The sequence below is a fragment of the Galeopterus variegatus genome, unplaced genomic scaffold (assembly GCF_000696425.1).
Source record: "Galeopterus variegatus unplaced genomic scaffold, G_variegatus-3.0.2 Scaffold170, whole genome shotgun sequence".
NCBI lineage: Eukaryota > Metazoa > Chordata > Mammalia > Dermoptera > Cynocephalidae > Galeopterus > Galeopterus variegatus.
The window spans coordinates 561,795-574,182 of record NW_007726281.1 but is presented as its reverse complement, the minus strand read 5'-3'; the positions used below and the strand labels follow the sequence as shown (position 1 = coordinate 574,182).

General features: G+C 39.1%; 1 protein-coding gene across 5 annotated transcripts in view; it reads right to left on the bottom strand.

Annotated features, from left to right (window-relative positions):
* Positions 1–12,388, bottom strand: part of ERBB2IP (erbb2 interacting protein) — an 87,442-nt gene that overhangs the window by 59,530 nt on the left and 15,524 nt on the right. For all 5 annotated transcript variants that reach the window (XM_008594998.1, XM_008594993.1, XM_008595004.1 and 2 more), the window contains exon 4: positions 722–800. In XM_008594998.1, the coding sequence (XP_008593220.1) occupies positions 722–800 (79 nt within the window). The remainder of the gene's footprint in view (positions 1–721; positions 801–12,388) is intronic.

The window sequence follows — 12,388 nt, the reverse complement described above, 5'->3', positions numbered from 1 at the left end:
TTTTTTTTTTTTTTGTCTTTTGTCTTTTTTCCGTGTCCGGCAACGGATCGCAACCCTCAGTGTTGCCCCCGTACCGGACCGGGGACTGGCAACAGGATCGCAACCCTCGGCGCCGCTCCCGCACCTTGCTCAGCCAGTGAACGGGAACCGGTCTGTATGTGGGATCCGAACCCTCGGGCGGGAGCGCCGCCGTGCTTCCCAAGCGGCGCACTATCCAGTGCACCACCGGGCCGGCCCCTCTTTTATTATTTTTCAAAGGTTTGAATGTGCCACACATCTAATTCGAAGGCAAAGACATTCTAATATTATGTAAATAACACTGAGTGAGGAAACCTGTATTCTAGTCTCATTTCTGACATTAACTATCTGTGAGACCTGGAGCAGAACACTTGCATTATCTCCTTTGGATTTCAATTTTACATTTGGAATATATGGGGTTAGAAAGATTATTCACAAAATTCCTTTTTAGGGCTAGCCAGTTAGCTCTGTTGGTCAGAGTGCAGCCTTATAATACCAAGGTCATGGGTTCAGATCCCTATACTGGCCAGTTGCACAAAAAAAAAATAAAAAAAAAAAATTCCTTTTTACTGTATAACTGAAATTTTGTACAGATTTAAAATTGATACAAATTTAAAATTAAAATATGTAAAGTAATATTCTACTACTGTTTCATAATTGTTTCATTAACAAAAAGTAACCTATAATTCAACTGAGAACTTACTTGGAAATAGGATTTACACTGGCCTCCACAACTGTCAAAACTTTACAGTTTTTTATATTCTCTGGAAACTCCTGTATTCCTAGAAAACAAAGAATGATTAAACTAAAAGACTCTATTACAAAGACCAAACTAATAATAATAATAATAATAAATAATGTATACCTTCCATTTGAAAGTACCAACACTAAGCAGAAACTAAATAAACTGCCAATATGAACCAAATAGAACCACCTCCACAACAACTTCTTTTTTTATTTCATTTTTTTTTCATTCGCCTCTTTAATAACTGCTAATTACTTTGACTGGTTTTATCTTCCTTTCCTTCTCTTACCTTTTGTGAAAATTAGTGTTTTCTCCATGTGATGATGTTAAGTACACAAAATGTAAAATACTTAACATTCTTTCTGTTTGTGTCACATAAAAAGGATTACTTTTTAAGTGCTGGACTCCAAATTGAGCTGGCCCCTAAGATATATACATAAACTAAAAAAACTGAAAACAAAGCTATAGATAGAAGAGGTAGAAAACCTACATTGGATAAGCCAGCAGACAGGCCTGAAGGCAGTACTGTGTATCCATAAAATGATGAAACATTTTCTCTTTCCTGCATTTATCTTTTTATTTTTCCTATCTTTATTTACAATTTTTGTCCCTCTAATTTTTTTCCTTCACATAACCCAGTGGCATGCTCACAATATAACTGCTTATGGAATGTAGTAATTACTGAACACCATGATGCATATATTCAACGGATCTATTAGACATTTCAGCTTGAGTGTTCTTCCAGACCAGTGCTTTTCAAACCAACCGAGGTAAAAGATTAAGTATTTTTAAATTTCCAATCTGTTGTAAACCAACACTAATCCAAAATATCATACAATTGTTGTAATGTCTAATTGTAGTAAAAGATTCCAAGCACTTATTTCCTCAACTTATCACAGCAAAAGTATAGTAACAAATAATTTGTGGACTAACACCAGTCCACAGATTAACTAGCACTGTTCTAATCCAGACTAACAACATGATAATTAGTAATTTTTAAAAAATATTTCAAAAACAAATTTTACATATATATATATATATATATATATATACATACACACACATATATATATAGTCTCTGTTTATAAAACCCATTTCTCCACTCAACATATTATCTAACAGGTTTCTCACTAGAGGATAATTTAAGATCCAGTCAAGATGGCAGAAAAAACGGTCCCCAGCGTCACTCTATCCCACAAATCAACCAATTTACAACTATAAAAAAGCAATGACAGCCAAGCTGGGGCCACTAGAGCTCAGGGGAAGAGAGACCTACAGAGTGCACGAAAGTGGGTAAAGCCATGATGGGGGGGGGACGGGACGCTCTGACTGTTTCGAGACCCAGCTGCTTCAAGGCTGGAGCTGGTGAGCTAACGGAGCAGGAGCTGGCAGAAGCTGCAGCTTTGCCCTTCAGATGAAGTTGCTTGGAGGCAGCAGGGGAGAAGAGGGCCTTGGTGGACCCCAGGTCAGCAAGACCACTAATAGGGTTCCCGTGGACCCACATAGGAGCGAGGAGCCACAACAACTGAAAAAAAGGAGCCACTCAAAGGCCAGTGAGTCATCGCAAGGGACTGGTGCATGGCCCATCCCATGAGAAGTGTTTGCAGCATGGGCAGTGGGGGAGACCGGCCCACCAGGGGGACATGGAGGCACAGCAAGGATAGCTGATCTGCCCCCAATCAGTGTAGGACCACTCAGAGAAGACTGGTCAGGAAAAAAGAATTGCAGGGGGTAGAGTTTGATGGAAAAACAGGCCCAGACCAGAGTATCTACACAACCCAGGTGGACCAGATTTCACTACACCCCAAAGTACCTATAAAGTCAACCATTAAAACCTGAGCTGCACAAAAAGCCTTCCCTAGGGAATTAGCAGCAAAGCAGCAATTTAGCTTAACTACAGAGCTCAAGTAGCAGTCCACACAGAAAGTTCCCCCATTTTAGAAGTAAGCAAAGGACAACAAATTAGTTCTAGTGCAGAGTTAAGTGGTGGCAACAGCAAATAATCCAACACAGAACTGAAAGAAAAAACAAAGTACCTGCACAACCAGAGACAAAGTTTGGTATTAAGTAGTAAAGGTCTCATTTCACCAAAGAACACCTATGACACCTAGAAGTACCGGAAGTCCCCTGGGCTTCCAAGCCAGAAACAGGGAGGGCTGGGGGCCTCAGCAATGCCCCCTGACACCCGCAATCAGTCCCGAGTGTGGCAGATGAGGGTCTCAGCCACACACCCCAGACACACCCAGCCAGCCCTGCGATAACATCAAGCCGCCACAGGAAGAGCACCAGGTTCTCACGAGCGAGGGTGGTAGGAAGCCTTGGGCCTCAGCCACGCCCCCAACACACGCAGCCAACCCAGCGATGACCACTGAGCCACCACAGGAAAGAAGTTGCTTGGAGGCAGCAGGGGAGAAGAGGGCCTTGGTGGACCCCAGGTCAGCAAGACCACTAATAGGGTTCCCGTGGACCCACATAGGAGCGAGGAGCCACAACAACTGAAAAAAAGGAGCCACTCAAAGGCCAGTGAGTCATCGCAAGGGACTGGTGCATGGCCCATCCCATGAGAAGTGTTTGCAGCATGGGCAGTGGGGGAGACCGGCCCACCAGGGGGACATGGAGGCACAGCAAGGATAGCTGATCTGCCCCCAATCAGTGTAGGACCACTCAGAGAAGACTGGTCAGGAAAAAAGAATTGCAGGGGGTAGAGTTTGATGGAAAAACAGGCCCAGACCAGAGTATCTACACAACCCAGGTGGACCAGATTTCACTACACCCCAAAGTACCTATAAAGTCAACCATTAAAACCTGAGCTGCACAAAAAGCCTTCCCTAGGGAATTAGCAGCAAAGCAGCAATTTAGCTTAACTACAGAGCTCAAGTAGCAGTCCACACAGAAAGTTCCCCCATTTTAGAAGTAAGCAAAGGACAACAAATTAGTTCTAGTGCAGAGTTAAGTGGTGGCAACAGCAAATAATCCAACACAGAACTGAAAGAAAAAACAAAGTACCTGCACAACCAGAGACAAAGTTTGGTATTAAGTAGTAAAGGTCTCATTTCACCAAAGAACACCTATGACACCTAGAAGTACCGGAAGTCCCCTGGGCTTCCAAGCCAGAAACAGGGAGGGCTGGGGGCCTCAGCAATGCCCCCTGACACCCGCAATCAGTCCCGAGTGTGGCAGATGAGGGTCTCAGCCACACACCCCAGACACACCCAGCCAGCCCTGCGATAACATCAAGCCGCCACAGGAAGAGCACCAGGTTCTCACGAGCGAGGGTGGTAGGAAGCCTTGGGCCTCAGCCACGCCCCCGACACACGCAGCCAACCCAGCGATGACCACTGAGCCACCACAGGAAACACTCCAGGCTCTCCCCCAAGCTGGGGCGGTGGGGGCCTGAGGGCCTCAGCCACGCCCCCTGGCATGTGCAACCAGCCCACCAACAACCACCAAGCTGTAGCAAGAAGGGTCCCAGGTTCCCAAGCTGGGGTGTTGGGGGACGAGGGCTTTTGCCACACTCCCCTGACATCTGCACCCAACCCAGCAACAATCAAGCCACCACTGGAAGCCGCCCAGTCTCCCCTGTGGGAATGAGGGGGGTGCCATAGGCCTCAATCCCGCCCCTCCTTCTTCCAGCACATATCTTTCCCCTCTCCCCATCCCTCCCAACTGCTCTGCAACAACATCCTAGAATGTAAGAAATAATAAAATTAGGGGCTGGCCCGGTGGCGCACTGCTACAGTGCGCCGCTTGGGAGCATGGCGGCACTCCCGCCGAGGGTTCGGATCCCACGTACAGACCGACCGCTCACTGGCTGAGCAAGGTGCGGGCGCAACACCGAGGGTTGCGATCCCATTGCCAGTCCCGGTCAGGTATGGGCACGACACTGAGGGTTGCGATCCGTTGCCGGTCACGAAAAAAGACAAAAAGGATAAAAAAAAAAAGAAATAATAAAATTAAATTTTCTTGGGGGAAAAAAAAAAGATGACCCTTTCAATTCATCACTACATAATTCTAAGTAAGCAAGTTTACCACAATGCTATGTATAGAATTTCAGATAATGAAAAATGAATGATGCAAAGTCACCAACTAGTAAATACCACCGTAATAACTGTTTTAGTCAAAATTCATCAATGGATGCTAAAATTAGTACGTAAAAGTATGATGATAAAGTTATTAATATACTATTTATTAAAGATTCTTTCCACAAGATATTTATCAATTATAAAAGGAAAAATTAACTCACAGTGAAAAAATCTGACAGGTACCACCCTACCTTAACAAATTGCTTCAAAGTTAGCATCAACAGTTAACATCATCATGTGGAAACTAATCTGAGATGTGCTGAGAAACAACACAATATCGCTTCTGTCGTTTACTTGCCAAAAACACACAATCTGAATTTAATCATAAATTAGTGTCAAACACCCAAATTTGGGGAATTCTATTAAATAACTGGCCAGTAATCTTCAAAACTATCATGGTCAAAAAAAGGCAAAGAGTAAGGAACTACCCAGATGAGAGAAGACCCAAGAGACCTGACCACTAAATAAACATGCAAAAGTAACATGTGTTGGTGAGGATGTGGAGAAATTGTGAACTGTGTACATTGCCGGTGGGAACACAAAATGATACAGATACTGTAGAAAATAGTTTGGTGGTTTTTCAAAAGTTAAATGTAGAATTAACCATGACCGGCAACTCCACTCCTAGGTATAAACCCAAAAGAATTAAAAACAGGTGTTAAAATGAAAACTTGTACATGAATGTTCATAGCAGCATTATTCACACTAGCCAACTGTAGAAATGATCCAAATGTTCAACAAATGAATAGACAAAAAACCAAAAAATAAATGTGTATATATATATCCACACACACACATATATATATGGTATATCCACACTATGGAATTTTATTCAGCAATATACAGGAGTGAAATATCAATATATGGTACAACATGAATGAATCTTGAGAACATATGCTAAGTGAAAGTAGCCAGACACAAAAGGCCACACACTGTATGATTCCATTTACATGAAATAACCAAAATAGACAAATCCATACAGACAGAAAGAAAGTAGGTAAGTGGCTGCCAGTAGCTGGGAGAGGCTAGAATGATGAGTGACTGCTTAATGGGTAAAAGGATTCTTTTGGAATAACAAAAGTGTTCTAGAACTAGATAGTGGGGGGAGTGAAACAAAAATGCAAATATACTAAATGCCACCAAGTTGTAAAATCTAAAAATGTTAACTTTTTATATTATGTGAATGTTTCCAAAATAAAAACGAAAAAAAAATTAATTCATCAGATCAGATTGCAGTGTTAACATACTGCTTTTTGACTTGAGTTCAATATACAATCATGATTTTACATAAAGAATATAATAAGATTTTAAGGAGGTTAATAGTCCAAAAGGAACAAAATCATGTTAATGTCTTTCTTGCATCCAGACAAATAAAGTGTATATAATTTGATATACAAACACCAGAAAAGATAAAACGAAAAAAGAAAACTACAGTCTAATAACCCTAATAAATACAGATATAAAGATCCTCAAAAAATACTAGAAAACAGAATCTAACAACACATTAAGGAATGTACCTCAACACAATAAAGCCCATATACAAAAACCCACAGCTAATATCATACTGAATGGACAAAAATTAGAGGCTTTTCCTCTAAGATCTGGGTTAAAATAAGGATGGCCACTTTCCCTACTCTTCCGTAACATAATTCTAAAAGTTCTAGCCTGTGCAATAGGGCAAGAGAAAGCAATAAAGGGCATTCAAATCAGAAAGGAGGAAGTCCTTCAACTATTCCTATTTACAGATGACATGATCTTATACATAGAAAACCCTAAAGACTCCATCAAAAAATTACTGGAACAAATGAATTCAATAAAGTGGCAGGAAACAAAATCAGCACACAAGAAGCAGTAGCCTTCCTATACACCAAAGATGAAATATCTGAAGAAGAAATCAAGAAAGTAATCCCATTTACAACAGCTACCAAAAAATGAAATACCTAGGAGTAAATTTAACCAAGCAGGTGAAAGACCTCTACAAAGAAAACTATAAAACACTGGTCAAAAAAATTGAAGAGGAAACAAATAAATGGAAAGATATCCCATGTTCGTGGGTCAGAAGAATTAACGTCGTTAAAATGTCCACATTACTCAAAGCAATCTATACATTTAACACAATCTTTATCAAAATACCAATGAAATTCTTTACAGCAATAGAAAAAACTATCTTAAAATTTGTATGGAAGCACAAATGACCCCATATAGCAAAAGCAATCTTGAGCAAAATGAACAAAGTTGGAGGAATCACATGTCCTGATTTCAAAATATAAAGTACAGTAACCAAAACAGCATGGTACTGGCATAAAAACAGAAAAATTGACTAATGGAATAGAATAGAAAATAAACCCATGCACTTAACAGCCTACTGATTTTCAACAAGGTACCAAAAATATACAATGGGGAAACAGCCTCTTCAACTAATGGTGCTGGGAAAACTGGATATCCATATGGAGATATTGAAATTAGACCCCTATCTCACACCACACACAAACACCAACTTAAAATGGATGAAAGATCTAAATTAAAATCTCAAAACTACGAAACTAATAGAAGAAAACACAAAATGGGAGTGTGCAGCACTTCTTTGAGCAAGACTACAAACGCACAGGCAGCTAAAGCAAAAATATGTAAATGAGACTACATCAAACTAAAAAGCTTCTGCACAGCAAGGGACAATAACAACATGAAGAAACAACCAACAGTATGGGAGAAAGTGTTTGCAAACTACACATAAGACATGGGGCTAATATCCACAATACACAAGGAACTAAAACAACTCAACAGCAAAAAGAACAAATAACCCAATTAAAAAATGGGCAAAGGACCTGAAAAGACATTTCTCTAAAGGAGACATACATAGAGCCAACAAGCACATGAAAAGATGCTCAACATCACTTATCAAAAGGGAGATGCAAATTAAAGCCACAATGAGATATCATCTCACTCCACTTAGAATAGCTATTATAAACAAGACAAAAAATAAGAAGTGCTGGTGAGGATGTGGAGAATAAGGAATTCTCCTACATTGCTGGTGGGAATGTAAATTAGTACGGCCACTGTAGAAAATATTATTATTATTTTTTTTTTTTTTAAAGATGACCGGTAAGGGGATCTCAACCCTTGGCTTGGTGTTATCAGCACCACGCTCAGCCAGTGAGCAAACCGGCCATCCCATATACGGGATCCGAACCCGTGGCCTTGGTGTTATCAACACCGCACTCTACTGAGTGAGCCACAGGCCGGCCCTGTAGAAAATATTATGGAGCTCCCTCAGAGAACTAAAAATAGATCTACCCTCTGACCAGCTATCTCACTACTGGGTATATACCCAAAGCAAATGAAATCAATATATCAAAAAGACCATCAATGAATGAACGGATGAAAAAACTGTGGTATATACACACAATCGAATACTCCTCAGCTATTTAAAAAAATTATAGCCTATCATTTGTGGCAACATGGATAGAACTGGAAACTATCATGTTAAGTGAAGTAAGTCAGGCACAGAAAGACAAATATCACTCATGTGAAATCTTAAAAAAAATCACTCGTAGAATCTTAAAAAAAAAAAGTGGTTCTCATAGAAGTTGGAGAGTAGAATAATAGTTACCAGACGGGGGTGGAGGGAACAAAACCAGGGTACAAAACTATGCTATCTACCCCAAGTGAATCACCGTGCAGTATATGCAAGTACTGAAACAACATACTCTACCCCACAGATCCGTGCAAATGTTAAAAAAATTTTTTAAAGGCAAAAAATAAATTCTCCTAATTTTCTAATAGCAATGTTATGTTTTTTGCATTGTTTTCCTTAATCCACCTGCAATTTATTTTAGTACATACTGTAAAATAAGCCTTTATTTTTACTATTTCCCATATATAAACATTGTGCCAACACTCAGGAATATTTAATGCTTTTTCCCCCACTTATTTGCATAGGTACCTCTGTTATATTTCAAATTCTCATGTATTTATGGTTATATTTCTATACTGTCTCTTTTGCTCCATTTTTCTACTGATCTATCTCATAGTTTTATGCTTTTCTACCCTTTAGGTCATACGGCACATTTTCTGTTAGGTTTATTTCTAGCCGTGTGCAACAGATTGGTTACATTAATGGCTGAACTCCCTATACCATTCTCTGCAATGTGACTTTTCAGCTCCTCCCATAAAATGTATAATAAATTTCCACTAACCCCTGATTCTAGGCTGAGCCATGTTGTCTGGTTTGACCAATGAAACATCAGCAGAGTTGATGAATGCAGGGGCTTAAAAAAGCCCTGGTTAACTTCTATTACCTCTCCTGTTCCTTTGACTGTCCCATGAGAACATGCCTGGGCTAGCCTGCTGCAAGATGAGCTTCTGTTACAAGCAGTCACTCCCATCAACCCAGCTGAGGATTCCCAACATTTCAACTTAAACTCTAATTTTGTTATTAAAGTGTATTACCCTTATATAATGAGTCAGGTACTCTCCCTATTTCTCTACTATTTAGAATAGTTTATGTAAGTTAGGAGTATTAGGCCTCATGGCCAGTATCAGCACAGCCATGTTAATCAACATTACACCCTCTTCCCCCCTGCCCCACCCTATCTCATGTTAATCAACTTTCCATCCTCTTACCCCTTGCCCCTATCTCATGTTAACCTTTCACCCCCTACCCCTTGCTTTTTGAGAAAAACAGATTTTCTGTGTACAAAACAGACCGCCCAAAGTCCTTCTTCTAATTCAAACCTTATAAAACCTTTTCACTGTATGGGAGTGGGAACTGATCTGATTCAGTCTCCCCTCCATGTGGGTGGAATAAAGCTGCTTGGCTGAAATAGTGCCTGGCTTATGTCTGCTCTCATCTCCATCTTGCGTTTCATGAAGGTTTAGTCAAACTTGTCTTTAGAGCTAGGCCTGGCGCTTATTTTGACTACTAATTCAATTTAATATTGCATTTTGGTCTTTTCAGTTTTCTACTTCTTGCATTCATTTTGGTAATTTATTTTTCATTTCATGTAAGTTTTCAATTTTAGTGGCTCTACATCATTCATTCATTCTTCTTTTGAACAAAAAACAGTCATTTCTTAGGGCCGGTCTGTGGCTCACTTAGGTGAGCATGGTGCTGACAACACCAAGTCAAGGGTTAACATCCCCTTACCGGTCATCTTTTAAAAACAAAAAACAAAAAAACAAAAAAAAACCCCAGTCATTTCTTAATAAGAGGATGGTAATAGGGATGTGGGAGATGTTTCTTTTGGAGGAAATGGGGGACAGAAGAATTTTCTTACTAGTAAAGTTCAAAATTGGAACGCTGATCTACAAGGCCTTCTTTTTAGTTATAATGTCCTTCCTCCCAGGAAAACCAGAAGGATCTTCTGAAAGCCCACCCTGATCCCTAAACTCAATGAAATATAACCCTCCAAACACTTCAATTATATATTTTAGGGCATTTATACAATGAACTACTTTGTAGTACCAATGTGCTTCTTGTAGGTTTTATTTAGGTTGAATCAATTCTCTACTCTAAGCATATATAACAATTTAGTATTTTGTACCTTTGTACAACAAATGTTTGTTGAATGTGACTTACCTGCCAATAATAAAATCAATATTTTCTTGAAACTAAGGTTCTTCCTTCTCTCATTCATTTATATACAAAATATTGTTACTGAATCTTGTTCTTCAGAAGTTCTTATTAGTCCTTCAACAATCAATTTGTCTTTAAGTGGTAATTCTATTGATGATACATTAAAATGATGTTCCTAATACATTAAAAGAGTATCCCTTTGCTGAACTGACTATGTGTATTATGTTCTTTTGTTTTTTTTTAAATGTAAGTGCACTGCCCACTACTGCAGAGCTAGGGAGGCAGTGGGGCTTCCAAAGCTGGTATGGTGTTCATGGGCCACATGTGCGAGATGTGGAGCTACAGAGGAAGAAAAAGGAATTTTGGATTACCATGAAAAAGCTGCATTAAGTATTTGTTTTAAAAAGAAGTCAATCTGTGGACATGTTTCCATCTATAGATGTGGTGCATTACACTGATTTTCAAATATTGACCCAGTCTTGAATATCGGAAATGGGTCCCACTTGGTTGTAGTGTATAATTTTTTTTTTCTTTTTAGTTATTTGTCAGTATGCAGGTGTATAATTCTCAATATGCACGTTTTAAAAACTAAACTATTCCATATTTGGGTGGGAGAGGAAAACATTCTACATTGTTTTCATTAACACCTCACTTCATTTTTAAACTTAGCTAAATATCTCATTTCATTGGCTTTTATTAGAGTCTATTATTTCAAAATAGCCAAGTAAAAGAGGACCTATAGTATTTTCAGTACATGAAAGAGAAAAAGACCGAAGACTATATAGTATGTTCTACAAGTCTAAAATTTTATGTGGGAAATAAATAATTTCAAGAATTTATTATATTTTTTTATTAAAATTTATTAGTCTATTATTTAATAGAAATTACTGCTTGTATCATCTTCCAAGAATACAAATAAACACTCTGAATTTTTCGTATTTTAATGTACTTCATTCCATAGCATGTGGTTTATAAAAAGTAATCAAATACCTGTGAAATTACTAATTCTAAATCATCATCGGGTTTCAGATACATAGTAATAATTTCGCCTTAAGCAAATAGTTTTGAAACACTAATCAGTTTTCTGCTTTTGCAAATTGCTAGCAATGTATTTACTCTGACTTCAAATCCTACCAAACATACTTCTATGTTCCAAATCTGTATCTCCAGTTCCCACCCCTCCATAACTATAGATAAAAATTTTCAAATGCTAGGGAAATACTCTCTTGCAATTCTCCTGTGCACTGCCCCTCCCAAGCACATTAAAATAAAATTTGATATACTTTTATTCATATTAATGTGTTTATCAGTTGAATTTTCAGAGACCACTCAGGGGGTTGAAGGGCAAGTCTTTCCTTGGCCCCTACAAGCTATGATGCTAAGAGCATGATACCAAAGCCCCTCTGCTGTTCTGGAAGTTGCAATCAAGAGAGATAATAGTCTGATAAGGTGAGGAAAAAAGGGTAAGTATTTCTTATCAGTCAGACTCCTGGTGCCTATCTGTGGATTCTGGTCAATCAGATAGTAAAAATCACCATTTGTCTCTTTTTCCAAAATCTTGATTAAAAGAAAGGAAAGGATTTGTATGACTAGCATTATGTGTAGCGACTTTGGAAAAAACAGAAAAATCTGTTTTTCTTTTGTCTCTGTCTTTGTCTCAAAAATAATAACTATATGAAGTTCCCCTCTCATCTCATTTTTGTCTTGAAGTGCTTGACTTGTGACCAAGTGGTAGCTCTTTCTCTCTTGGTCTCCACCATCCAGGGGGCATGGTTTTCAGGTCATGCCTGGTGGTTAGTTTGAATTAAATGGGAAACCTGAGACATGTAAGATATTAAGCAGCACAGTCTGCTCCAAATGTGCCCAGCTCTCAGGGAAGTTTGTCATAATAAGAAGTACCATCCACAAGAGGCTTTTTTCATCTCAACTCTTGTTTGGTTGCCTGGTTAGTCCCGGGAAAATACAATC